This window comes from Selaginella moellendorffii, unplaced genomic scaffold (assembly GCF_000143415.4).
Source record: "Selaginella moellendorffii unplaced genomic scaffold, v1.0 SELMOscaffold_9, whole genome shotgun sequence".
Taxonomy (NCBI): Eukaryota; Viridiplantae; Streptophyta; class Lycopodiopsida; order Selaginellales; family Selaginellaceae; genus Selaginella; species Selaginella moellendorffii.
Window position 1 is genome coordinate 1,897,462 of NW_003314270.1, and position 25,764 is coordinate 1,923,225.

The following is a 25,764-nucleotide window of genomic DNA, read 5'->3' on the forward strand; positions in this document are numbered from 1 at the left end:
GGCTCCTGCCAAAGCAACAGTGGCCGTCGATCGACATCCGCTGTGTGGACCATAGAACCCAGAATGGTAGCTAGCTTGAGAGTAGTCGCTGGAAAATCACCAAACCTTCGTCCACAGTAACTTACATGAAATTCGAGTTTTTAATGCTGGATCCAGTCTAGCTTGCGCTGAAAATCTTGTACAACAACGTGCACTGAACACAATCTTAGAAAACTCGATGCGACAAAAGTTTACCCCAGCGATCTGTCATTCCAGTCGAAATGCATCAGCTACTTCCTGTATGGTAGAACGAACTAAACGAAAGCGATGTCTGATCGAGACGCAAGAATCTCTGAAGGAACCGTAGCTACCTCAAACTCCCGGGAAAATGGAGAAAACTTTTGACAAAACTTTTGCTGCTACGCTCGAACTTTTCCGATCGAGGACACCATCTGTGTGTGAAAACGAAGTACGATTGTGAACAACTCAAAGCTACTGCCAGAAAAAAACGAAAAAGAAGAAGAGAACTTTCAAGACATACCAGTAGCGTGTTCATGGGTCCTTTGAGAACATTGTCGTTGACAGTGATGCCGTCGAGATACTGTGTGAGAGCGGACTGGAGGCGGAAGTTTTCAGCGGCGACTCTTTTCTTCTCGAGATCGAGTGCCATCTTGTCGAGCAAGACCTGGTAAAAAAGACGAAAGCATCAAAACTGGACTGCGAATTCTACGAACATGTACCTTGTTGTAGCGCTGTTGAAACTGGGAGAGATAATTCCACTCTTCGACTTCGCTCCCAGATTTATCGGTGGCATAAGCTGCGGGCCTGTAGACCTCCTCCTGTTTCTCCAGCTTTTCGCCATGAAACAAAATTCGTGGCTTCTCTGTTATAGTGACGCTTCTCTTTTGTCCTTTCACCTTGGTGTCAACAACGTCATCGGCCGTATCTGAACAGAACATCGATTAGTTACAAGGAAAAGAATATTGTATGAGGTTACCATCGTCTTCTGGCAAGAGGTCAGGCATAATAGAACGACTGCAATGCAAAGGATCAAACGGGAAAATCCTTTCATGCTCCGTTTCCAGCTGCTTGAGAGAAAACAAGTGTTTGAATAACTGTGATACTACAAAACTATGTACCTTGCAGTTAAGATCTCCAAGCCTGATGATGCGGTCGGACACTTCCAGCTTACCAGTAAGATCTAGTCTCGCTTCCTCGCTCATTTTCGATATTTCCTGCAAAATATGTTTCAGATGCAAAAAGGGAGAGGACTCGAATACGAACCTTGAGTTTTATGTGCTCGGAATTTCTCATTTTCAAGAGCTTCTTCTTGAGTTCTTGATAATGCTGGTTGACAGAATCTTTCTGGTCGCGAAGTGCCTTGTTTATTCCTTCCCATTCTCGGCTGTTTAACCCCCTGGGTGAGAACTCTGATCCTAATAGCGCCGTTGTCAAAGAACCTGTTCGTGGCTATCTTTGCCCGCCAGTAAGAAATGCTTTCATGTATATGGATGAGCTTTCTCATTCTTTGCTCAATTAGCTTCGCAGTAACCTTGTCCTTTTCGATCATCCTCTTAAATGCCTGTGTCTTTGTATCTGTACTTGACAGATAGGACTGTGACGGAGATGCAGAATGTGAGTTAGTCGTAGAAATCCACAGCAAAAAGTAGTACCTGATGTGTCTGCTCCAAGCGCCGCTCGAGTTCTTCTATTGCATTCTCAAGTGAAATTTTCAGGACGTTGTATTCCTCCATGTTCTTGTTCTGAAACAGGCGAAAAGCAAACCAAAATGAATGCAATCTCATAGAAAGGCGGAGTTACTTTGAGCTCTTCGCGGTTGGCCTCAAACTCTTGACGCATCTCTGTTTCAGCCTCTTTGAATTCCGCTTCCATTGCAGCCATCATATCATTCAATACCTATATAGAACTGAAGAAGACGTTGAGATTGAGTTAAACTAGTCTGTCTTACCTTTTTCTGCTTGTCATGGGCCCTGACAACATCCATCTTTTCATTGTTGAAATCTGTGGAAAGTTCATGAAGACGATTCTGGAACTCCTCGTCCATACCCTGTCACCATAAATTATAGACATCCAGACGAAATGACTCAAGAAAAAGTTACCTTCAAACGAGAATAATGCAAATCAATCAGACCATCAACGATGTGCAAATGTTTGCTGAATAGCATGAGATGCTGTCCTTCGGACTCCTCCAGCTCCTTGAACAATGACGAGATGAGTGCATCTTTCCTCCTAACCTGAAGAACAGCATACATAAAAGGAGTTTTCTCAGAAGTATTTTCATGGCAAACCTGAAAATCGTGCTCTTCCGAGCACTGCATGACTTCCTCCCGCAGCTCCTTGGTTTTATCTTGTCGAAGTATTTCTCTCCATTTAGCATGAATTTCTCGCGTGTTATCTTTCGTATATCGCTCCTCTCTTTCCTAAAACATGGCAGATTCGAGAAATCAGAGCTTGAACAAAATGTAATGAACCAGAAAACTTGCCTGAAGCTGCACTAAGCGAGCACGCTGTTCCGCTTCTTTTTTCTTCCGTGCTTCTTCAGCCTGTTGAGAAAGACAAGCGTAATGAACTAAATAACCACGAGTGTCACCTTGAGAGTCATCATCTGTGCCTTGAGCTTCTTCTCCTCCGGCGTCATCTTCTTTCCCTGCGGAAAAAATCTCAGCTAAATCAATACGAAAGAAATCGTAGAGCTGAGAAGTCATGAAGCAAAAAGAGTTTTTGAGCTAGCGACGTGTGTTGAATTTCTTTATCGACAGTGAAAGCAAGAATTCTACAGATTGAGCTACTTCTAGAAACGATTTCAATGAGAGCTAAGATTCTCCATGGCTAGAAGGACAATTTGTTGTTAAGAACGCTACAAGAGCTACTCAAATGAGAGATGAAAGAGACAGGAGCTTCTCCTCGAATCGAGAGGAAAGATTGCGCAGGCAAGAGTCACATTACCTTGGCCATGGCTGGGGATGCCGGAAGGAATGGCGAAGAAATCCCAAAGCCCTAGCTATGGCGCCAACCGGCATTCAAAGACCGATGCCACATCACAAATAGTGCGCTACACACGTGGACGTCGGAGATGTCATAAGGGATTTTCGCGAGATAGGGTTTGTGGCGGAGGGTTCGAGTGATGCAGTATGATCAACGATGGAAAGCTCTTCAAAGCTCAGATTCCTGAGAGATCGCTGCTGGCAGCTCCAGCTGATGGCGCCGCCGCCGCCGCTGCCGATTCTTCCTCGCCGTCGCCGTCTGGGAGTTCCAGAAGATCGGTGTTTAGTCATCTAGGGCCTCCCGCGAGTGACAAGGTAGCGATTGGCGCATGGGAATTTGTGGTTTGATTCGGGGATTTGATGCAGGAGCGCGCAGCTCGAGAGCGAATCGATGCACAGAAGTACGATGTGGAGGCGTGGGAAATTCTTGCGGATGAGGCCCAGGTAAATGCTGCTGCTTTCGTTGCTCACATACTTTTTGCCGATCCAGTCTAGACCGATTGCTCACGCGACGGGAATTTTCGAGCTACTCGTTTCTACCTTTCCAACTGCGGTAAATATTCTTTTCCTTTTTCTCGGACGTCTTCTTACGTTGGTTTCTCGTAAAGGGGAAGTTCTGGAAGATGTACGCGGAAGCTATGATCAAGGCGAGCAACGATGATGCGGTCCGGCATATCTTTAGCCGTTGTTTGCTCAGCTGCTTCCATTTGGAGCTATGGTAAACGAGTAACATTGTGTGTGCTTGAGCTGATGGTACTGTCTCCAGGAAATGCTACATCAAGTTTATTCGCAGAGTGAATGAACAGAAAGGCCCTGAATCAAAAGAGGAAACGAGGAAAGCTTTCGAGTTCACAGTCGGTCATGTTGGTACGTAGCTTCTACATTTGCTTCTTCGTATCTCATCGATTGTCTCGCAGGAATGGACATATCAGCAGGACCTTTGTGGTTCGAGTACATCACATTCCTGAAAACGATGCCCGTACGCTCGCTGGCTCCAAATGTTTTCTCGTTCTAACTCTTCCTTCCAACAGATTTCTAGTCCTCAGGAAGAGGCTCAGCGAATGCTCCTGCTCCGCAAAGCTTATCAGCAAGCTGTACTCTCCCCGATCCATCACATTGAGCAACTGTGGAAAGAGTATGAAAGCTTCGAGAACACCATCAGCCGGGCACTGGTTGGCAGCTACTTCCCTCCCTCCATCTCTCGTCTTCCAAGGAGAAACCTTGTAGCTCGTATGCAGATGAATAAAGATGGCATTGTGTCTCCGCTCCGGCTTTCTCCGTTTTTTTTTCTTCTTCTTCTTTTAGTTTTCCTTTCTTTTCTTCTTTCAGTTTTCTTTTTCTCTGTGAAGGTCTTCTAAAGTACACGCGCTTGTTATGCAGGCAAAAGGACTTGTGGCCGACTTCCAGCCAAAGCACTTCAATGCTCGTGCTGTCTACAGGGAACGAAAGAAGTTCTGGGACCAAATTGATCAGAGTTTGCTACCAGTTCCTTTTGCCGGTTCTTTCAAAGCAAGTTCTTTTTCTTGTCTGCCGAAGTTCTAACGTGTTTTCCTGTGACAGGAAGAACAACAAAATTCTTCGTGGAAGCAACTTCTTGCGTTTGAAAAGTAACTACAGCTCTTGAGTCCGTTTTCGTTAAAAGCTTACAAGGTCGATTGCAGGAACAATCCTCAGCGGTTGGAGCCTGCTCTTTTGGCTAGACGTGTGGTGTTTACTTATGAGCAAGTACGTCGTTTTTGTTTCCCTTGATTTTGTCGATTGAGCTAGATTTTTTGCAGTGCCTTATGTATTTTTACCATTACCCAGATATTTGGTATGATTATGCAATGTGGCTCGCTCAAAATGGATCAAATGACAATGCTGCCGTAGTTTTTGGGAGAGCTCTCATTGCCTTGCCAGGTTTATGGAATTTTTAGTGATACTCAAAACTGACACTCGCTGCATTTTCTTTAGATGCAACAATCATCTATTATGCTTACGCAGAATTTGAAGAAGCTAGAGGCTCCATCAAGGTACGAAAATTCATCTTTTGGCGATTTATATACCACCGTTTCAATCCAGGATGCGAAGAAGATTTATGAAACTCTTGTGAGTCATGAAAAAATAGCAAATTCCTTGGCTCATATACAGGTTCGTTCGATCTAGGACTTCATTTGTTTCATCATAACGATTCTTCCAGCTGATGCGCTTCGTGAGGAGAACCGAAGGCATTGAGGCCGCTCGCAAGGTTTTTTCCGAGGCACGAAAGAGTCCTTCCTGCACATATCATCTTTACGTGGCGTGTGCCGTGATGGTTTTCTGCGTTGACAAGGACCCAAAGGTTTGCAACCTTATTTTTAACGCGTCAACAAAGCTGCTGTTTGTGCAGGTAGCGCGAGACATATTTGAGTTAGGATTGAAAAAGTACATTCATGAGCCTAGTTACGTGACAGAGTGCGTATATTAAAAAAAAAAAATCCTTGGTTCATAGTAATCCTCTGACTTCGCAAATTTGTAAAACAGGTATGCTGACTTTCTTTGTCGTCTAAACGACGACAGAAATGTGCGAGCACTTTTTGAGCGTGCTCTGAATGTTCTTCCAGCAGAAGAGTCCGTAGAAGTATGTAATTCTCAAAGTATTAGTCAAGGAACGTTTTGTAATTCTTTCTTGCAGGTATGGAATCGATTTTTGGCGTTTGAACAAATGTATGGTGACATTCCGAGCATGCTGAAGGTAAGAGATGTATGGCCTTAAGAACTGAGATGTAAGTCACTGGCTTTTGTTCAAGGTGGCACAAAGAAGGAAAGAAGCTTTGACTGGAGATGATGGTGTCGCGGTAGCATCCTCAGAAAGCTCGATGCAGCAGCTAATATCTCGTTACCGCTTTTTGGATCTCTGGCCTTGTTCATCACAGGATCTCGACCACCTCGCGCAGCAACAGGTTGTATATGCATTCGTCTTTGTTTTTAATTAATTCTCTGTCTCCTACAGATTATGTTGCAAAAGCTGGAAGAGAAACAGTTGGCTATTGGTAACGTACAAGGTTTGCAATGCATTTCACACACGCTTAAGTACAGTTTTCTTGTCTTATCAGGCGCGAAGAAGTCTCAGAACTCCGTAGCGACACCTCCGAAGAACTTGATTCGGCCAGACGTATCGCAAATGACTCCGTATGATCCCAAGCCAGGTACTTGGAAGTTCCTGATCGCTTGCAGTTTTTAATTGTTTTCTCTTGTGTCATGTTTAGCGGGAAATGACGCCCTTGTGCTGAGTGGTCTGGGACTTCAAGGTTGTCTTGCTACTTCTTCGGGAAGCAATTGAACTTACAAATATGATTTCAGGTTCTACTGCTATGCCTGGATTGGCCTCTCGTGCGGGTCTTGGACGAGGTCCTGCGGATGATTCTTCAATGGAAGAGCTCTTGAGGCTCTTACCACCAGCAGTAAAAACGTTTCTTAGCCAGCTTCCACCTGTTGATGGTAAGTTCTCGTTTGATATACTGGAGCGAATACATATCGTCTCTGCTTCGTCGCAGGACCCATTCCCGATGTAGACCTGGTGATATCTATTCTACTCGAGAATGAAGTTCCCAATCCCACGGGACCAAACGGAAGCACAAAGTCCGCAGCTGCAACATCAGGAAGAGCTGGACGCCACGCAAAACGCAAGGACCTCGAAGGTAAGGTATCGATTCGTGCTGCGGCAAATAATTCACTCGTGGTCTTTGCTTTCCAGCTCAAGAAGAAGACGACGCAGCGTTACAGTCCCAGGCAGCTCAAAGTGGTCCGAAGGACGTGTTCCGGATGCGCCAGCTCCAGAGGTCGAGAGCCGTGAGCAACGCCAGCGCCAAAAGGCTACAACAGTCGTCCACTTCGAGCGGCTTAAGCGCCGAGAAGTCTGTAAGTAATTGAAGCCATCATTTCCTTCTCTTTCCTATGTACATGGATTCATTAACTTCCCTGAGAGGCCATTTTGGCTGGCACAGGCTCTCTTCATATCTAGCACGGCTTTTCTTCGTTCCAGTTCGTCAAAACACTAGAGCTCGCGAAGCCGTGTCGTCGGCACTAACTCGGAGAAGAACTCTCTTTCCTGACGTAGAAGAAGTCGAAGGAAAAAAACGTCACGCATTGCGTCGTTTCATTCCGTTAAGGCCACCTTTCATCACACGAGACGAGCGCTGCTGTACTTTTTCCCTGCGGTTGTAAAGAGCACAGCGAGCTCTTTCGTTTTGTCGCATAAAAAAACTGACCATCGGAACCAAGCCAAAGAGAATGTGATGAGAAAGAGAGAAACTACCTGGGCGCGTTCCATCCCAGACAAGAGTACGCATCCTTGACCTGGAAGGAATGGCGACCATTATAAAACCAAGGTCAAGAACACACCACTCCAAAGTCCTCACGTGTACCTCTCTGCCGATAAGGATAGCTCCCTCTTTGTCCCGCAAATTCTTCCACCCAGCAGTCGAGAGTTTCCACAGGGACCAACGATTTCCCTCCACCTATACAGTCCGTCCACCACAGCCAAAGCTAAGCTCTCGCGTTTTCCAGAGTTTGTGTGGATGCCTGGCGCGAGGACCACCATCACCACCGAGCCAGTTCTTCGAGAGCTTCCACTTGATGAGAACGACGACGAGGGCGGCGAGAGAGCTCACTTTCAGCGATGGTTGACAAGCTCTGCCACCACAAAGTAGCCAGGATCGAGGACGGAAGGTACTTGCCGCAGCAGCGGAGTAGTCACAGCAGCAGCCGAGAGGGATCGCTGCGTCCCAAGTATAAAGGAGTACGTAAGCGGAGCTGGGGGAAGTATGTCTCGGAGATCCGGGAGCCGAACAAGAGGTCGCGGATCTGGCTCGGCTCCTTCGAGACACCCGAGATGGCGGCTCGAGCCTACGACGCTGCTGTTCTGTGCCTGAGAGGTGCCAATTCTAGCTTCAACTTTCCAGAGTTCCTGCCTGGCCTGCCGCGTCCTTTGCCGACCACCAACAAGGAGATCCAAGCTCTGGCTGTTTTCGCTGCTCAGCAAGCTCGAGTTACTAGCACCACTGCTACCGCTGCTGCTGCTGCTGCTGCTCCTAACTTGGTTCGTGTGCAGGCACCTCCATCAATCTCTTCGACTGCTGAGTTCTACCATCGGAGAAGATCCAGTCAAGAAAGCCTCCGAGCTGTTCCCGACGAGAGTGGCGGTGGCAGCAAGCGAGGCGCAGTAGGTCCAGTCGCTCAGAGTTCCAATCCAAACGCATCGTCTACATCAGCAGCGCCTGTGTCAGCACCGAACTCGTCGCGTTCCACGACATCTAGTGACACAGTACCGGCTGCTGTCGGCTCCACCGAGATACTTTCAGCAATCCCACTGTGGATGGACGCTCCAGAAGACGCGAGTGACTTGGATCTCTGGACGTATCCCGAGTTTCCATGCACCTGAAGCTGAGACGATTTTTCGCCGGGGATCTTGTTTTGGGCATTCCTTTTCTTTGTCCTATCTCCATCTAGATCAAGCAACATGTCAAAAGATTAGAAAACAAAATAAAGAAAGAAAAAGAACAGGAAAGAAGCTAGCAGCCTGTACCTGATTCATTTCATAGCGAAGCCGTTAAATCAATCTTGCTAACAGTAAAGCAAAGAAAGCAATGTAAACGACCAACGTGAAGGAGCTAAAGTTGTAGCGCGAATGTTATACGAAAGGTCACAAGCGAAAAGAACAAAAACTACATTTCTACACCTCGTCTTCGTTGAGGAGCATGTTTGGGATACCTTTCGCTACGGGGAATTTTCTCCCAGTCTCTGGACAGACCAAGTCTCCTTCCTCTAGATGGATCTGAGAAAAAGCGAAGCGTGACGAAGTGAGCAACAGGATTTTCTTTCGTTTTCTCGTTCGTACCTCAAGGAGAGCATGATGAAATCGCCGCAGGAAGTCATCATCGTCCAGCATTGAGGGCTCTACTTGCTCGGGAAGATCATTCACACCTAGCTGGAACACAATAAGACCGAGCACGAGGATGAGAAAGCTAAAGCAAAGAAAAAGAATTCGGAGCAAACGATACTATCAAGAACTAGAAGCTTTGTAGAAAATAGTGGAAAGAACGAACAAGCATAGAATGTAAGAAAACCATTTAAGAGACTAGCAATCGTCATTTTCGAAGAAACAATAGAAAGCATCTGGGCTAACAAAGAACACCTTGAGAGCAAACTTACAGTCTTTGCGGCTTCCTGGAACGCTTTCCACTCGATTTTGGGGAAGGAATGGCGCAAGAACTGCGGATTAAACTCTACCGTCTTGGTTTCCAGCTTGGCGACCTCGATGCCGAGCGGGAATCCCTTGCTGACGCCCTTGATGTTGCAGGACAGCATGTTGTGCGTTAGCAGCCTCATCGCGATCGCGCACAATCCAAGAACCCTAAAACCCCGGGTTTTATTTAGGGTTTTTCGGCTATGGCGCTCCGGGGCGGGAGCTTCTTCGCCGATAAGCAGCCCTCCTTCTCTTGCGATGGGAGATTTCTTCTCGTGTGCACTGGATGCACGGTCTCCGTCCTCAGCGTCGCGACTGGACTCCGGGTAAGATCCTACTTGCATTTTCTCTTTCGCTGCTGCTAGATTTCGAGGAATGCGTGATCCAGGTCGCGGAGCTGCAAGGCCACACCGATAGAGTGACGAGCATTGTCGTGGTTAAAGGCCTGGAAGAGGCCAAGTCCGTGCTCACACACGCTTGGACTTCGTCATGGGACAAAACCATTCGGCTCTGGAACTTCATGACAGCGACACAGATCACAGTGATCGACGTTGGCTACAAAGTAGTGTCTATGGTACGCGAGCAGCACGAAACTCTTTCCTCTCTATGTTCTATTGAGATGAAGTGAATTTTTCCGGTAATTTCAGGTGATCCCAGGAGCATCATCTACGCTTTCTGATGACAAGGGTGTTGCGTTCTTGTCCGTTGCGTGGGACAAAGAAGTGATAACTTCGAATGTCCAAGCTGAGCAAGAACAACAGTCTGAGTCAGAAGAGTCTGAGTCAGATGATAAAGAAGAATCGGGAGGAGAAGAAAAGATGGGAGGCGAAGCAGAAACCAAGATTTCAGACACAACAGTCATTCGCAAGACAGAATTTCGAGGCTACACTGGTCGAGTCTTACTACTTCATATAGCTTCGCAGAAAACGGTGGAGGGGCACTTGGCAAAGGTTTGTTTTCTCAGAAGTTTGTTTTGTTTTGCTAAGTTTTCTACTTTCCAGACGAGTCTTCCGCGGGTGCTGGTGGCAAGCCGCAAGGGGAGCTTCGTTGGAATGGCTGATTCAGCGAAAGTCTGGGTATGGAAAGTCCCTGCTCCCAGTGTTGGCTATTGTTCGGAAGTTCAAGCGACGGTATTGCATCCATGGCAACCTTTAACAGTTATGGCTTTCGATCCTACCGAAACCTTGGTAGCGGCTGCTGACCGGCGGGGACTGATAACAGTTTGGAAAAACGTAGGAGAACGAACGTTTTATTCGAGCGACTATCGTCGAGGAAAGTCGGACAGTGGACGGGCAGACGCTAACGATGATGCCGAGTCGAGGACAACATACCATTGGCATCATAAAGAAGTGGCATGTTTGAGCTTTACCGCCGATGGCTCATATTTGCTATCAGGTGAGTTTTTTTGCATTAACTTGTAGTTTTCCTGATCGCTTTATATACACAGGGGGACGGGAAGCGGTTTTTGTCATGTGGCACATTGAGACTGGGAACCAACGGTTTCTTCCGCGCTTAGGAACTCCATTCAGATACATCACTAGCGCTCCTGATCCATCGGTGTTTGTGGTATGATGTTTAAGTTTCTCCATTGGCTTTTGTTGCTTACGTTTGGAGTTGCAGCTTTCCATGGCAGACAATTCATTGAGATTTCTAAACATTGGCAGCATGAGAATGGATCGCGTTATCTTCGGAATTAAGGTTGATATTGTCGTTATGATGCTAGTATCCTAACACCAAGTTTGGTGTTTGCTTTTTTTCAGCCTTATGTTACTTGTCCAGATACTCTTGAATGGTTAAATGTCACCAAAGTGGCTCTTCATCATGTCCATGGGACCGTAGCTGTGCCTACAGCAAATCTCATAGTCCAATTTTACGATGTCCTCCTCGACAAGCACGCAAATCAGGTATGCCAAATTCTTAAATATAATGTGCAGAACTTTTACATGCAGTTGTGCAGATTCAAGTGTCACCAAGAAATTTCGTATCCTTTGATCACTCGAGGGGTGATTTTGGACAATCGGTAAGCTTTACTTTTGTCAAAAGACTCTTATTAACTGTAGATTGTCATCCTAGACGCTGGTTACACACGTTGCATTTTCAGCGGATGCCTCAGTGATGGTCACGGTTGACCTCAGAGTTGCAGAAGCCGGTGTCGGCGGAGGTTCTTTTCTAAAATTTTGGACAAAAAGTTCTGAGAACATCCCCTATACTCTACACACTAGCGTTGATAGTCCCCATGGGTACGTACGTTCCTGCTAATCCGTTAGTACTTTTTTGAACTTGAGTTTTTTAGTGGGGAAGTGTTGGCTTTAGCATATCATCCCTCGAAGAACATTGCTGTTACGTGCTCCCGAGCCAATGATTTCAAGGTATGTCTTTGTAGTTTTCTGTGTGGATACTGATACTCGCCTTTAAAGTTATGGGTTCAAACGAAAAACGAGAGCAAGGACACCCACAACTGGCGATGCAGCGCAACTGGCTCCTACAAGTAAGCTTGATACGACATATTATCTTTCTTTCTCTGAAAAGTGTGATTTAGGCAGAAACGCATGCATGCAGCAGCCTTTTCGCACGATGGAACTCTACTTGCGGTAGCTGCTGAGGAACTCATCACTTTGTGGAATCCTCTATCCAACACTCTTGTCTGTGTATTGAGTATTCCAGGTGCATTCCATGAGGTATTGCTTTTTAGCTTCGCGTCTTCATACTTGAAATGTCTTAACTTCCTTCGAACAGGTTGTGGGAATGTTATCCTTTGTTCCTAAATGCCCGTACCTCATTTCTGCATCATTCGGCAAGCAACCTCAGCTAACTGTGTGGAATTTGTCCACTCTTTCCGTATGGTGGTCTTACCAAGTCGAGGTCGAAGGTAATCTTCTGTTGTCAGCTGATGGTTTCCTCAGACAGCTTTATTAACAGGCATCACTGTGGATCCAAACGGCGGACACTTCGCAGTCCTCGCTTCGAGCCACACAAAACGGTATCATAAAGGAGGTGCTGAAGTTAAACGCAATGGAACCGCTCAAGTCTGCCTATTTAAGCCAGAAAGTCCGCTTCCAACCTCAGTCTGGGACTTTAAAGATGTAAGTGCGCGGCGCTGTGCGGCCTTATGCACCTAAACATATCCTTTTCTTGCAGGGCATTGGTGGTGCTCTCCTGTTCCTCCCTCCAACGGAGGAAGTGAACAAAGCCATCAACGCAAGCTCCTCCGAATCCAAGTTACTTATCCTCAACAAACACCGGGAGTACGTTATATTCGATCCATACTCGGAGTCCAACCCAAAGCCTGCTTCCAAAATCGCGGCCAATGCCGCAATCGAAGATGGTAAGCTTCTCTCTTTCAGCATTTATCTCTCTCTCACTCTCGAGCCATCGTTCACAGCTCTCGACACATTTAACGCTATGTACCTCACCACAAACACATCCAAACCAATCGCCCAACACGATCAACTTAGCAAAATCACGTCAACACAGCCTTGGGGAGATCTCCTTAACGCACCCTCTCACGTCCTACCATCGCTCACCGACATCGGCCAACAAATCTTGGAGAGTTTCCTGCAAAAGAAAGCACAGTGAAGAACACAAAGAACACGAAGAACACTCGGGACTTTTGTTTCGACAAAAGGAAACATCTCCTTTTTTCTCTTATTCAGATAGCAATGCTGGATCCACTAGAGCGACGGGACTGCCTGGTGGTGAACCAAATCCTTCCCAGCGAAGGGAGTCGTCCACTCCTGGCTGGCCAAGTCGTCCGGCGAACCACGGTAACCAGACTGCTGTCGATTCCATCCCTCGCTTCTAACCATGAAGCTCCGTGGCAGCGAAGAACTCAAGCCAAAGCTCGTCGCCGGCTTCGCGAATGGAGACGGTGGTATGCCCGTGCTCCAGTCTATAGTGTGGTAGTCCACGCTTCGGGCCACCGGGATGTCCCAGCTATCGGAAGGACTGCTCGAGTTCCCAGCACTCCACGGCGGATGGATCGACTGCGCCGGAGGAGCTACCGAGAGCGACGCCGGTGCGAGCTGCTGTAGCGGATGAGGATGGTGTAAACTCGTTGGAGAGCCGTGCTGGTGATACTGGAGTTGGTGGTGGTGTTGCTGCTGCTGCTGCTGTTGAGGGGACTTTATCAAATGGGGCTCGTCCAGGCGTCGAAAGCGTTGCAGCATGGCTTGCTGGTGACTGGGATGAGAATTCCTCCAGTCGGTGATGATGTCCCGCTCCCTGCTCTGCTGCTCCAGAAACTTGAGCGCCGGGTCCAGCCTCGCGGCGGCGGCGGCACTGACAGAGCTCAGCGAGTGATGGAGGCTGCTTGCCCCGCGTTGCCACACCGGAGGTGGCGGGAGAGGCACGGCCCTCAAGCCAGGAGGAACTGGGGCTGGAGCCGGACTAGCAGATGGCACCACCAGTTGACTTACGCGAGCCTCCGCGCTTTGCAGTTTTGTCTCCGCCACCTTCGAAGCTTGCAGATCCTGCCGCTGCGGCGCCGCTGCCACCGGCTGTCCACTGTGATCCCGCAGCCACTTGAGAGCAGCATCAATGTCGCCCTCGCAGGCCACGATGGCGCGCTCGATCTCGGCCAGAGGATAGCCGTGCCGCGTCTCGATGTCGGCGAGCCTGGCGAGCTGGTCGGATATGTCGAGCTTGAGGCTGGCATTCCTTGGCAGCGTCTTTGGGATCTCGCCGTCCTCGAGCAGAAAGGTGATGGACTTCTCCATGTCGCCCTCGTTGAGGATGAGAGCCATGGTGGCGCTCTCGCAAGAAAAGCCCATGGGGACGAGCTGCTGGGCGAGGCTGTCGAGCTTGCGGGACATGAGGTAGCTGGCGCACCGCTCCTTGAGTTCCTTGGTCTTGCGCTCCTTCTGCCGCTGGTGCTTCTTCTCGTTCTTGAGGCGGATCTTCTCCTGCTTGTCCGGGGAGGCGTCGAGCCCCGGGATGAAAGCTCGCTCCTTGGACGGGAGCTGGGACTGGTCCTCCGATTCGCCCGAGCAGCTGCCGTTGTTGGAGATGGAATCAAACTCGGAGGCCGCGATGGAGCTGGCGTCGTCCAGGTGCTTGGGCAGCTTGGGCTCGAGCGCGTCCAGCAAGTGGAAAGTTCCAGCGGGAGTGGCCAACGAGGAGCTGCTCTTGGACGATGGCGATGGCGACGACTTCCATTGCTGCTTGGCGGTGGGAGCTTTCCGTGGCATTGTTTCCTCCCCTTGTTTTTTGAAATACCTGCGCAAAGCCAACGGATTTCATCATGCAGAGCCCTAGCGATTTCCATTCTCTATCCAGGCAATCGCAATCGCAAGCTCGCAACGCAGCAGAGCAGCAGCTCAAGAAAGCTCGAGCTCGCGCATTGGCATTTCTATCCCAGCCGCCGCTGCTGCCGCCGCGAGGCGATGCTGGAGGGAGAGGAAATCAATCGCAATCGCAGAGCGCCGCGGCATACCTCGTGAGCCCTTCCTCCTCTGCGCGAACAATAACCCTAAGCCCGCGCCTAAAGCTCCAGGAGGGCGCAAAGAATGCGAGGAGAGTGTGAGTGTTCTGTGAGCGTACTAGGGTTTCCAGCTGGGAGCCGTCCCTTTCGGAGCCAGAGGTCGTATCCACCGTCGATTCCGACAAAACGTTTCCGTCCATGCTGGCACCATCCCAGCCGCTGATGTGCAAGCGCCTGGCCGACGGTGGCGATCGATCCCATCCCACCCCTAAATAGGCGCACTGAAGCGAGAGCTCTCCTCGCTTCAATGGCGCCGGGCGCCCACGCAACAGGCCGCGAGGATCAAATGTCGTGAATCTGGTATGGTTTATCTCCCCCCCTCGCCGTTCGCATTCGCGAGATCTATCGTACCATGGCTTAGGGTTTTGCGATCGCGATTGTGTGGGCCGATCGGATGATATTTCGTGGGTTTTCCAGCAGCGCGGAGCTGTTTTCGATCGACACCAGCGTCCTCTGGGAGCTCGTATGTGATGTCAGTAACAGAGGGTCTCATTGAAGATAAAGCGGATCAAAATAATGGGGTGGCAGTGGTCCCCATATCCACCACCACGGACCACAGCCCAGGATCTCATGGACAACCGGATGCTCGAATTCTATCTAGAGTTTGCAGGCAAGTTCTCTCTTTTCTTTGCTTGATTCTCATCCTTTTCTTTTCCCAGATATTGTTTCCACGGACGATTCTCAAGAAAGAATCAAGGCGCGTTTGAATGCTCTCTTCGCGTATGCGGATTCACGAGCTCTCACTGGGTATGCGAGTCTTTTCTTTTCACTAGTTCGTTTCTTGTGTTAATTCGTCGCAAGGTTTCAGCCATACCTCTCTCGATGGTCTGCGCCAGCTTGTTAACGATTTGCACTGGGAGGTATGAAGCATCGCCAGTGAGAATAGCCGCGCTTAACCCCTCGCAATTTGCTGCAGCTCTTAGATGCTCGCCGGTTTGGAACGTTCTACCGTTTTGTGTTCTTCATGTGCCGGGAAAAGGGTCAGAAAAGCCTCAGTAAGTGTTATGTTGTTGCCTGCTGCTGGATGGTTTCTCACTGCGTTATTCTTCCTGTCAGCTGTGAGCATCGCGGTGGATGCTTGGAGGCTGGCCTTAACCGGGCGTTTCAGGCTGCTCGACCAGTGGTGCGAGTTTGTGCGAATGCACCATCGCCATGCTATTACCGAAGATACCTGGCGACAAGTCCTGGAGTTTAGTAGGGTGGTGCACGAGGATTTGAGCAATTACGATCCAGAAGGTAGAGAAAACTTCCCCCTTCGCGTGCTCTGAGCTAACTAACGTAGCTGCCGCTCCAGGTGCTTGGCCTGTTCTTGTCGACGAGTTTGTGGATCACATGTACAGGTAACACACTGTAGTTCTCTTGCTGGAAAAGAATGGCCGTCCTCACAAAATCCTCCTGCCTTCAGAAGCTCGTCATGCTCTTGCATTGCGGAAGCCTGCGTTTGCGATCCGAGTGCAGTGCTGAGCTCTTCGGAAGTTTTGGATGCTACCTCTCAATTGAACCGAGCGAATACACTACCAGGCAAGAAAACTCGCTCCCACTATGATGTCTAAAGATCTATCTCTCTTCACAGGTATGGCTGCTACCGCCGGTAGTAAGAGGCGGAGGAAAGACACGAACGACGAGGTGTCTTTGTCGCGGCATTTGAAGCGTCTACTGCTGGAGAAACCTCTGCTCATGTCCTCCGGTGGGTTTTGACAGATGAAAGCTTTGTAGTAGAGAAATTCTTTTCAATGTATAGTGGTGCCCGAGCGAGCGATGATTCTTTTTCCGCATAGCATTCTTGTGACCGAGAAAAACGTGACAATAATATTAATTCTCACTCGTGATCTAGACTCTATTCAAGTCAAAGTCTGGTCTATATTTCTTGGCTAGCAAGTTAGGATGAAGTATATAATGTGTGCCCTAAGGACATACAAAGGAAGGCAACGAGAAAATTTCTTTCATTTGTTTTGGAATGGCAGCAGGTGGAAACAGCATCAAGATGGACGAGCAACAAGAGGTTGCAAAGGTCGATTGTTTTGGATGGATGAGACAATGGAAAGTCAAAGTCGCAAGCAAGGTGGAGAATTCGCAAGATTGGAGCAAGACTATGGAGAGCTGCAGTGAGAAAAAGAAAAAGGATGCAGTTGTCGTTCCTCACTTCTCTTCCTCGCCAAAGACTTCCACTCCTGTAATAGTAGAGAAAAGCTTCCAAATTGTTTGTTCTCCCTCCAAATATCTTATTTGTATAATCTGTTTTTAGACAAGGATTGAAATCAGGAATTCGCAGCAACAGAGCGTAGAAAATCTACCATCCTTTCTTCTCTCCAATTTGTGACTGGCTCAATGGAGTTAGTGCTTTGGATGGAGGAGTAGTCAACCCACACAATCTGAGTCCTGTTGATTGCCCTCACAATATCCAGAAGCTCGTCGTGCTCTTGCATCGCGGAAGCCTTCCGAGTGCCGTGATGAGCTCTTCGGAAGTTTTGGATGCTACCTACCGAGAGGCAGAGGAAAGACACGAACGACGAGGTGTCTTTGTCGCGGCATTTGAAGCGTCTACTACTAGAGAAACCTCTGCTCATGGGTTTTGATAACAAGACAATAATATGAAGCGAATTTTTTTTTCCACTGTTGTGATCTAGACTCTATTCAGATACAAAACGATCATTGATTTTGGAATGGCAGCAGGAGTTCAAGGTGGAAACACGGACGAGCAACAAGAGGGTGCAACGAGACAATGGAAATTGAAACAAGTAGCAAGCAATTTGAGCAAGACTATGAAAAGTAGCAGTGAGCCAGTGAAAATGAATAACGATGCAATTGTCACTTCTCTGCCTTGCCCAGACTTCCACTCCAGTAATAGGCTTCTAAATTTTTTTATTTTTTGTAATGAAAATAAAATCTGTCATCTTGAACATCTGAATGTGTTCTAAATTTTGGTAGTCCATTTCGTGTGAGGGATGTGATCCTCCCAAAAGCATGGAAATTTAAGATATCTCGATTGAATACTGGACGTTAATCTTTTCAATCACATTAAAATTCCAAGTAGAACTGCACGTGATAATTTTGCCCTTTGAAACTTTCAAGATATGTCATAACATCACATCCCAACACATTCCAGGATACTTCATTTGCATGCCAAGTCTTTTGCTTGGTGTGCAAGGAAAGCCTCGTGGAAAGCTGGGATATAAAACATAGAGGATGGGAAGCTTCAGTGTCAAGAACTCGTAGCGACGCAGTGTAGAAAATATAATTCCAGGCTCCAGGCTCCAGGCACCAAGTCCATAGCAATTCTGCAAATTCTTCATTGTCGATTCTCCATTTTGTGATTGGAAACCCATGGCTCAAGTTCATGCTGCGGAGTTGAAGGGCAATCAACAGGACCTCAGTCCTAAAAAGCGCATGGGCTGTTTTGGATGGAGGAGTAGCAGCAACAAGACCAGCAAGATCAAGCCCAAGAAGAACGCCCAAGTCTCAGATGGGAAGATCAAGGAGAGAAAACAAAAGCAAGCAATAATTGTTCCACACTTTGCAACTTCAGCCAGATTGTCAATGCTGTGACATGGATTTGCACAGATTCAAGACTTTTTCCTTTTCGTCTTGAAGAAGCGAACTTGTAATATATTTTGTTTCGTGAATTGAAATCATTCTATCAATTCAAAAAAATTTCTTCAATTGATCACAAAAATGCTTGTTGTGAAGAAGAAGAACTGAGAATGTGGAAAACTTCAGGTTTTAGGGTTTCTACGGCCTAGGTATGAACAAGGAGATGCAAGTGCGAAGGCGCATCGCGAGCATGTAAGCATCGCAAATGTCTCCTCCACTTTTCTCAATCGCTTGTGCGTGCCAGCTACAACAAGCGCGAGGACAATTTCGCGTCCCTCAGAGACTACAATGACTACCTGGAAGACGTAGAGGACATCAGTGAGCTCTCGTTTCATTCTCTCAGCTGCTCACTCACTTTGCCTTGTAGTCTTCAATCTGGTCCAAGGCATCGATGTGGCTGAGACGGAGGCCAAGATCAAGGCGTATAATGAGGAAAACTACGAGCAAATCCTCGCATCCAGAGCTCGCAAGGTAAGGCGTGTTTTCGAGGAGAAACAAATCCTTACTCTCTCTCTCTCTCTCTCTCTCTCTCTCTCTCTCTCTCTCTCACATACACACACAGGCTGTGGAGATTAGCACTGCTCTCCAGCAAGAGCAAGGCTTCACTGAAACGAGAGAAGCCATAGAACAGGTAATCAGAAATTCTTTTCCATGATATTCCAGCGAGAATTTGGATCGAAAACAGGGACCGTCTGGAGCGTACGCGCCGGCAGTGGCGGGGATGTTGATGCAGCAGCCAACGAGGCAGCCCGAGCCGATTGGACACAGCCTGCTCAACGGTGGCGCGGCCGAGGATCCAGAGGCGCAGAGGATTCGAGAGGAGCGAGCCGCCATCGCCGGGGGCTGGTCCATAGACTGCTGCCACAGGAGGGATCTCACGGAAGCTTTCTCCAGCTTGTGGGTCAACTAGAGACAAGAGAAGAACTGCTGCTCAATGGATGAAGTAGCAGTGTTCTTGAGAGCCGGCTCTCGTTGGATAGCCCCTGTTTCCATTTTTTCTTCAACTTTTCTACAACTTTTCTACAACTTCTAGTAATTCTGTGCTCACAATACCACGTAGCCTTTCATTAGCTTAAAAAGCTGACAAAGGTGGAACCTACAGAACAGATCACAGAAAGTTCAAATAGCATACAACTTTCAAACTTACCACAGCTTTTTCTTTTGAACGTTTTTCTTTTAAACGTTCACTCTACCTTACTTCTCTGAAGGTAAACTGTCCCGCTCGCTCGTGGGCATTCCTTTGTTGTCACAACCAGCCTTATATAACTAGTGGAATACCATTCTTTGAGTTTGTGAGAGCCTTCTAAATTCACTTTCTTGTCCAGCTTCATGATGTCTAGCGTCACAAATGCTTGAGTTGCTCCTAAGTCACTTCTCGTTGTGAATTGTACAAACACAAGCATCTTCTTGTTCAGCTTACCATTCCACAAGAAAAACATTGCCTTTGGTCCTGCTTCACAGAATGTCCCTGTCCAAGCATATGTTGTAAATGAAGCATCAGTCTCCACTGACTTGAGCCACTTGTTCAATTGTTTTGCATTTTTAATCTCCTTAACTAACACTACTGACAACCCTTTTCGTTTTAAAAAGTCATATGTTTTCTTGTACATAGCATGTGTTTCTACCAATCCAAATAGCTCTGCTAGTACCTTCTTGTCAAATGTAAATCCAAAAGTCATGCATGTATATGTCTCAAAGTTGATTTTACATACAAATGAGTGTTTAAATGTGTTTATAAAGCATCTCATGAGCATACTTTGTGGCATGTTATGCCATAGTGCATTTACCACCAAAGGCTCTCGCAAGATTATATAGTGAATTTCTACTGTAACTGACAAACTAGGAGTCTCTGTTTTATTATCAATAACACCTCTAATATATGGAGCTATTGGTGCAAAATGTTCTGCTCCATCACTGCTCTCAAGGAGAGTTGCAAAACCATGGTCTACAAGAGTCATGCCCCTCCATCCTGGTACAATCACATGGCACCTGAAAAAGTAATAAGTAAATATCACAATATCACGTAATTCTATAAAGCTTGCGGTCTTACCTGAGAGATAGTAAGTAACTATCAGACCTTCTATAAAACTTGCCATCTCAGATTGTTCCACAGCAAAACTGCATCGTCTCTCAAAGAGCGATGGACTCCAAGTTCCCGGCCTGTTTGAGTGATCATCCTTCGTGCAAACTCCATGAACCAATCTGCAGCAGGTGCAGTCTCCATAATATACTTCTCAATAGCGGTTGATAAAAGTCTTCTCCTTCCTGTGTAGGTGGAGATAACAGCTGGCATGTCTAGTTGACTAACATCTATAAACCTTTCCATAAACACTTGGATGTTGCTACCATCAAAACCCAGGTAGACTGTAAATCTCTCCCACATCAAACTCTTTCATAGTTGTTAGAGGTAGAGATGATGTGGCAGTTGTTATGCCCACGTGGCAGTAGCTTTATGTATATGTACACAATCATATACAGTTATATATATATATACAGTTCTTCCTCCTCGTGTGCGCGTCTCTCCGCTGCTAACATGGTATCGGAGCCCTGGGTTCCTTGATCCTGAGAATGGCGCTTGCTGGCCAGGAGGCCAGTGACGAGGAGGAGGATGAGCCTCCCGATTGCAATCCCTCTTGCAATGTTTGGGACGCTTGAGGCGTTGCACCAAGGCACCAGGCTGTGTAAAGGTGCTGAGCAACAAGCAGCAGCAAGCAGAGAACAAAGCCAGTGGGAGATTGAGAGATTTCAACAACCCACATCAAGAATTGGGTCAAGATTCAAGAACATTGCATAGCAATTCTTTGCAGGAATTTCCAGCAATTGGGAAGGATGGAACGAGTGTCCGAGCAGAAGGGAACCTTGCCTTGTAACGTGACTCGTACTGTGCTACTGCCGGACGTTTGAGAGAGATATAAGCGTCACACGGATGTGTAATGTCTGCTTCTGTAATATCTGTTTCTGCTGTTTTTGTAATGCCTGTTTCTGTAAACAATAAAATTGAAAAAAAAACAAGAAACCAGTTAAACGCCACAGCATATGGCCACCTAAAGACAAATGCGCAGGGAGAGCAAGGGCAATGAGATCGTCCTCCTTCGATCGCCATAGGGGCTTTGGCGAAGAATTTCGCATAAAGGAAAATTGGGGCAAGAAGTAGAAACCGAAGCCATCCTAAAAGAAAGTAGCATACCTCTCGTGGGACGAATGACATGAGAAGATCCAGCCCGAAATTTCACTTTGCTGAGACCATCTTCTTTTCTTGGTTCAAGAGTTCTTCATCGGACCCTCATCACGGAGATGGAGTTAGCCGAGAACACCCTCTGAACCGCATCTACGCCCACTCTACCATCACAAAGGTAAAATTCATGACTCTCTGCCCCATCTATGTCGTCAATGAACTCCACAAGCTCTTCCATTTCTGCCATAGCTTGCAACGAGTTTAGGGTACAACTCAAGGGGGAATGCTGGCCTCCATGCCACGTGTCATTGTCGAATGTCCATTTCACATCCATTCTTTATATGCCACGTAGGAATGGCCCATGCCATGTCAGGAATTAAGCCACTCACATAGACCATGTTGCGAACAAAATTGATCATGGTAGGCTTCTTTGCATTATGTTCTCACCTCTTGCTCTTATTGCACATGACAAAAGATGAAAAAAACTATCACTATGCAAGTTAGTGGTAACTTCCTTAATGAGAGTCTATTTGAATTGGCTTAAGCTTATCAACTAAGCTAGCAAATGTCGTAATTAAAAGCTCAAAGAGTCTATTGAATGGGGAACTTAGATTGTATCCTAGCATTATTGTAAATTTGGGCAACTTTGGGCATTCGAGAATAAAACCCCATTCATCCATGTCCATCATAAAATCTTCCATTTGTGGAAAAATGAGTTATATTGAAGAACTTGTTGGTATAAGCATTTTTATTAGAGAGTTCTTTATAAGAGCGGCTTGATAGAGTTCAATATAGTAGAGAAAAAGTTTCTTAGCAAGGGGTTTAATCCTATTGAATTGTTACTCTTGAAAGGAACTTGGTGACACTCCAAGTTGTAGAACGTTGGGAGGACACCACAATAGATGTGGGGCAAGCCACATGCAAAAGCCATTAGAGAGGTTGATTGCAAAATGTTTAAACAGTCCTCCTCTGTTAAATTGTCAATCATTCTCATTTAGAACTTTTTGCAATTGCTAATATTGCAATTATACACCCACAAGAGATTTGTGCATTATATTTGAACACTTGGAATAGCAACTAACCCACAAAGTCAACTTATGCATACAGAAATAAAGACCATACCAAAGTTGTGTTTTAAACTTCACTTTCCTTGTCTTTTTGTCACAATGTCCTAAAATGCATTGGCATCTAGGGATGCCTTGCTGATTGTATAAGATGGACCTCAAGGCATGAGTTACATATTTAGAATGCACTCAATTAACTGTGAGGTGCATTAGGTATAAAGGAGGAGGGTGATTGGTGTAAATCCATGGATTCCATCTTGGAGAATCCCAGCAATTATGACTATAATGTAATGTTTGAGTCTAGACTCACCAAACTTGGTGAAAGCTATAAATAAGCTATGGAAGCATCCATGGCTGCAATAGTGTGGCATTACCTATTCATAAAGCTAAAGGCAATGGAAAACCTATTGTAAGAAGGCTTGCAATACTCACTATGCATAGAAGCTCTATAGAGCCATTACAAGAGTTTAACATTATTAAGTGGGCTTTCACTCATTGGCATAAATGCTTTACTATAGATCTTTCTAGTAAAGATGATCATTCCTCTTGTGCAACTCATCAACTACCTAATCTTTGATTTGAACTTTGGAGAAAACTTCCACACCTAAGTTGTGGACATCATCCAAAGTAACTCTACATCTACTCTTACTAAAGTGAGGATGAGCTTTCAATCCCTGAAAACTCTAGTTCTTTGCCCTTAGCACATGGTATATATTGGATAGTTTAGCCCATGTTTGAAAATCCTTCTCACTCAATTCAAATATTAAAATGGTTATGTTTGGAAAAATGATTGAAGTGTCCCTACTGTTGATCTTCTTGGCCAAACGTTATTGCACAAAATTGCAATCTCCTTAAGCATGCTATTCTTGAGAAGTAGTCAAGCCCAACTCATATATGCCTTCAACAATTAGTGCACACCAGCCTAAAGTTAAGGAATCAGCCTCAATGTTGTAGCTTGGGTCTTACCATTCCCCTCAGTGTTGCCTATGTCACACATGAATGAGCTCTTCACCAACACCATGCAAACTTGCATCCAAATACAAGCTCCACCATGTCATGGAATTGGTAAAGGTGTTTGTTGAAACTAAGACTATAATCAGGAAGATGAGCATGAAGTGAGGGGTTAGACACGGGACCATACAAAGTGTTCATAAACCCTATATAAAAGTTGCTATGGTTTGCTCTTTTGCCAAAGGAAAGTGCCTTTCATTGCAACATGAGCAATCAGTAGAATAATGATTCCTTTATCTTTAGCCTAGTTTGTGCCTCTAAGGTGTTAAAAGACCTAGATTGCAAATCAATGGCAAGGAAGGATAAACTCAATTGGCTGCATTGGGGGCACGACTCCAGATGCTATACATCCACAGCTTCGCAAAGGCATTTGTTGTCAAGAACACCATGTTAAAGAAGATAGTGTGCAAGAGAATGAAAATTTGGGGTGAGAACATTGTGCTCTAGAGAAGCTACATTTGGTTTGCAACATGTTGAATGCATGGGATGTCTATGGGCCCGGCACTTTCCCCATACCCTAGCCTTGAGTGGTGCCCTAAACTCGGAGCTATGGATGGAAGAGCTTGTGGAGTCTCCGTTATTCTTCCTCTCAGCTGTGAGCATCGCGGTGGATGCTTGGAGACTGGCCTTAACCGGGCGAGTTTAGTAGGGTGGTGCACGAGGATTTGAGCAATTACGATCCAGAAGGTAGAGAAAACTTCGCCATTCGCATGCTCTGATCTAATTAACGTAGCTGCCGCTCCAGGCGCTTGGCCTGTTCTTGTCGTCGAGTTTGTGGATCACATGTACAGGTAACACACTGTAGTTCTCTTGCTGGAAAAGAATGGCCGTCCTCACAAAATCCTCCTGCTTTCAGAAGCTCGTCATGCTCTTGCATTGCGGAAGCCTGCGTTTGCGATCCGAGTGCAGTGCTGAGCTCTTCGGAAGTTTTGGATGCTACCTCTCAATTGAACCGAGCGAATACACTACCAGGCAAGAAAACTCGCTACCAATATGATGCCTAAAGATCTATCTCTCTTCACAGGTATGGCTGCTACCGCCGGTAGTAAGAGGCGGAGGAAAGACGAACGACGAGGTGTTTTTGTCGCGGCATTTGAAGCGTCTACTGCTGGAGAAACTTCTGCTCATGTCCTCCGGTGGATTTTGACAGATGAAAGCTTTGTAGTAGAGAAATTCTTTTCAATGTATAGTGGTGCCCAAGCGAGCGATGATTCTTTTTCCGCATAGTATTCTTGTGACCGAGAAACACGTGACAATAATGATCTAGACTCTATTCAAGTCAAAGTCTGGAGTCCTAACAACTCTCTATATTTCTTGGCTAGCAAGTTAGGACGAAGTATATAATGTGTGCCCTGAGAATTTCTTTCATTTGTTTTGGAATGGCAGCAGGTGGAAACAGCATCAAGATGGACGAGCAACAAAAGGTTGCAAAGGTCGATTGTTTTGGATGGATGAGACAATGGAAATTCAAAGTAGCAAACAAGGTGGAGAATTCGCAAGATTGGAGCAAGACTATGGAAAGCAGCAGTGAGTCAAAGAAAAAGAAAAAGGATGCAATTGTCGTTCCTCACTTCTCTTCCTCGCCAAGACTTCCACTCCTGTAATAGTAGAGAAAAGCTTCCAGATTGTTTGTTCTCCCTCCAAATATCTTCTCTGTTTTAAGATCTGGTACTCAGGATAAGTTGGTCAAGCTAGGATGAATGAGCAGCATCGTATCCATTTCCAGGACACTTCGTTTGCATGCCGAGTCATTTCTTGGTTTGCACGGAAAGTTTTTTGGACAAGGATTGAAATCAGGAATTCGCAGCAACAGAGCGTAGAAAATCTAATTCAGCCTTCACGCACGAAGACTATATCCTTTGTTCTCTCAAATTTGTGACTGGCTCAATGGAGTTAGTGCTTTGGATGGAGGAGTAGTCAACCCACAATCTGAGTCCTGTTGATTGCCCTCACAATATCCAGAAGCTCGTCGTTCTCTTGCATCGCGGAAGCCTTCCGAGTGCCGTGATGAGCTCTTCGGAAGTTTTGGATGCTACCTACCGAGAGGCAGAGGAAAGACACGAACGACGAGGTGTCTTTGTCGCGGCATTTGAAGCGTCTACTACTAGAGAAACCTCTGCTCATGGGTTTTGATAACAAGACAATAATATGAAGCGAATTTTTTTTCCACTGTTGTAATCTAGACTCTATTCAAATACAAAACGATCATTGATTTTGGAATGGCAGCAGGAGTTCAAGGTGGAAACACGGACGAG

At 46.5% G+C, this 25,764-nt stretch overlaps 10 protein-coding genes and 1 long non-coding RNA gene across 17 annotated transcripts; 6 read left to right on the plus strand and 5 right to left on the minus strand.

Annotated features, from left to right (window-relative positions):
- Positions 1–84: 84 nt before the first annotated feature.
- LOC112345556 (coiled-coil domain-containing protein 65 homolog) lies at positions 85–3,025 on the minus strand. Of its 2 annotated transcripts, XM_024672580.1 has the most exons (16): positions 2,947–3,025; positions 2,591–2,647; positions 2,484–2,543; positions 2,289–2,420; positions 2,100–2,234; positions 1,949–2,047; positions 1,801–1,896; positions 1,653–1,742; positions 1,440–1,594; positions 1,264–1,384; positions 1,119–1,214; positions 977–1,064; positions 720–925; positions 521–664; positions 351–431; positions 111–293 (listed from the first exon to the last, which is right to left on the minus strand). In XM_024672580.1, the coding sequence occupies exons 1-15, from the start codon at positions 2,953–2,955 to the stop codon at positions 399–401; spliced, it is 1,521 nt and encodes a 506-aa protein (XP_024528348.1). In that variant the 5' UTR covers positions 2,956–3,025; the 3' UTR covers positions 111–293; positions 351–398. The 2 variants fall into 2 exon arrangements, with proteins under 2 accessions (XP_024528347.1, XP_024528348.1); XM_024672579.1 differs by having other exon boundaries at positions 85–431.
- A 63-nt stretch (positions 3,026–3,088) lies between these two features.
- LOC9630970 (cleavage stimulation factor subunit 77) lies at positions 3,089–6,946 on the plus strand. Its single transcript, XM_024672448.1, has 24 exons — positions 3,089–3,299; positions 3,351–3,428; positions 3,475–3,537; positions 3,593–3,702; positions 3,751–3,851; positions 3,902–3,963; positions 4,016–4,156; positions 4,365–4,493; positions 4,545–4,591; positions 4,646–4,709; positions 4,763–4,883; positions 4,938–4,996; positions 5,046–5,114; positions 5,164–5,304; positions 5,353–5,417; positions 5,487–5,583; positions 5,638–5,697; positions 5,753–5,905; positions 5,956–6,007; positions 6,059–6,151; positions 6,212–6,253; positions 6,306–6,443; positions 6,500–6,643; positions 6,700–6,946. The coding sequence occupies exons 1-24, from the start codon at positions 3,132–3,134 to the stop codon at positions 6,873–6,875; spliced, it is 2,373 nt and encodes a 790-aa protein (XP_024528216.1). The 5' UTR covers positions 3,089–3,131; the 3' UTR covers positions 6,876–6,946.
- On the minus strand, positions 6,865–7,568 carry LOC112345530. Of its 3 annotated transcripts, XM_024672452.1 has the most exons (3): positions 7,370–7,568; positions 7,261–7,301; positions 6,865–7,184 (listed from the first exon to the last, which is right to left on the minus strand). In XM_024672452.1, exons 1-3 carry the CDS (start codon positions 7,543–7,545, stop codon positions 7,126–7,128), a joined length of 276 nt encoding a protein of 91 aa, XP_024528220.1. In that variant the 5' UTR covers positions 7,546–7,568; the 3' UTR covers positions 6,865–7,125. The 3 variants fall into 3 exon arrangements, with proteins under 3 accessions (XP_024528220.1, XP_024528219.1, XP_024528218.1); XM_024672451.1 differs by having other exon boundaries at positions 6,865–7,301; XM_024672450.1 differs by having other exon boundaries at positions 6,865–7,301; positions 7,364–7,568.
- A 29-nt stretch (positions 7,569–7,597) lies between these two features.
- Positions 7,598–8,509, plus strand: LOC112345529 (ethylene-responsive transcription factor ERF021-like). Its single transcript, XM_024672449.1, has one exon. It carries the CDS (start codon positions 7,624–7,626, stop codon positions 8,383–8,385), a length of 762 nt encoding a protein of 253 aa, XP_024528217.1. The 5' UTR covers positions 7,598–7,623; the 3' UTR covers positions 8,386–8,509.
- A 101-nt stretch (positions 8,510–8,610) lies between these two features.
- LOC9633113 (multifunctional methyltransferase subunit TRM112 homolog A) lies at positions 8,611–9,380 on the minus strand. Its single transcript, XM_002967895.2, has 3 exons — positions 9,156–9,380; positions 8,842–8,931; positions 8,611–8,778 (listed from the first exon to the last, which is right to left on the minus strand). The coding sequence occupies exons 1-3, from the start codon at positions 9,330–9,332 to the stop codon at positions 8,677–8,679; spliced, it is 369 nt and encodes a 122-aa protein (XP_002967941.1). The 5' UTR covers positions 9,333–9,380; the 3' UTR covers positions 8,611–8,676.
- Positions 9,366–12,837, plus strand: LOC9630971 (WD repeat-containing protein 75). The gene is made up of 16 exons (XM_024672446.1): positions 9,366–9,515; positions 9,578–9,763; positions 9,837–10,139; positions 10,191–10,584; positions 10,637–10,755; positions 10,810–10,887; positions 10,950–11,093; positions 11,147–11,209; positions 11,263–11,429; positions 11,483–11,558; positions 11,607–11,677; positions 11,729–11,867; positions 11,926–12,058; positions 12,109–12,272; positions 12,328–12,514; positions 12,572–12,837. The coding sequence occupies exons 1-16, from the start codon at positions 9,393–9,395 to the stop codon at positions 12,763–12,765; spliced, it is 2,541 nt and encodes an 846-aa protein (XP_024528214.1). The 5' UTR covers positions 9,366–9,392; the 3' UTR covers positions 12,766–12,837.
- On the minus strand, positions 12,803–15,161 carry LOC9633114. Its single transcript, XM_002967896.2, has 3 exons — positions 15,020–15,161; positions 14,621–14,876; positions 12,803–14,403 (listed from the first exon to the last, which is right to left on the minus strand). The coding sequence occupies exons 1-3, from the start codon at positions 15,159–15,161 to the stop codon at positions 12,861–12,863; spliced, it is 1,941 nt and encodes a 646-aa protein (XP_002967942.2). The 3' UTR covers positions 12,803–12,860.
- On the plus strand, positions 14,843–16,501 carry LOC9630972 (DCN1-like protein 2). 4 transcript variants are annotated; one of them, XM_024672780.1, is made up of 9 exons: positions 14,843–14,968; positions 15,086–15,278; positions 15,328–15,415; positions 15,477–15,528; positions 15,585–15,663; positions 15,725–15,904; positions 15,963–16,008; positions 16,074–16,189; positions 16,242–16,501. In XM_024672780.1, exons 2-9 carry the CDS (start codon positions 15,185–15,187, stop codon positions 16,364–16,366), a joined length of 780 nt encoding a protein of 259 aa, XP_024528548.1. In that variant the 5' UTR covers positions 14,843–14,968; positions 15,086–15,184; the 3' UTR covers positions 16,367–16,501. The 4 variants fall into 4 exon arrangements, with proteins under 4 accessions (XP_024528548.1, XP_024528550.1, XP_024528549.1 ...); XM_024672782.1 differs by having other exon boundaries at positions 14,861–14,968; positions 15,089–15,278; XM_024672781.1 differs by having other exon boundaries at positions 14,865–14,968; positions 15,030–15,278.
- Positions 16,502–18,344: 1,843 nt separating this feature from the next.
- On the plus strand, positions 18,345–19,295 carry LOC9633115 (CDK-activating kinase assembly factor MAT1). The gene is made up of 5 exons (XM_002967634.2): positions 18,345–18,451; positions 18,504–18,577; positions 18,627–18,730; positions 18,822–18,890; positions 18,945–19,295. The coding sequence occupies exons 1-5, from the start codon at positions 18,411–18,413 to the stop codon at positions 19,167–19,169; spliced, it is 513 nt and encodes a 170-aa protein (XP_002967680.1). The 5' UTR covers positions 18,345–18,410; the 3' UTR covers positions 19,170–19,295.
- Positions 19,296–20,678: 1,383 nt separating this feature from the next.
- On the minus strand, positions 20,679–21,939 carry LOC9633116. Its single transcript, XR_002992107.1, has 2 exons — positions 21,447–21,939; positions 20,679–21,241 (listed from the first exon to the last, which is right to left on the minus strand). It is a non-coding gene; the product is annotated as an uncharacterized LOC9633116 (long non-coding RNA).
- Positions 21,940–23,990: 2,051 nt separating this feature from the next.
- On the plus strand, positions 23,991–24,736 carry LOC112345498. Its single transcript, XM_024672371.1, has 4 exons — positions 23,991–24,104; positions 24,194–24,300; positions 24,366–24,481; positions 24,534–24,736. The coding sequence occupies exons 1-4, from the start codon at positions 23,991–23,993 to the stop codon at positions 24,734–24,736; spliced, it is 540 nt and encodes a 179-aa protein (XP_024528139.1).
- The last annotated feature ends 1,028 nt before the right edge of the window (positions 24,737–25,764 follow it).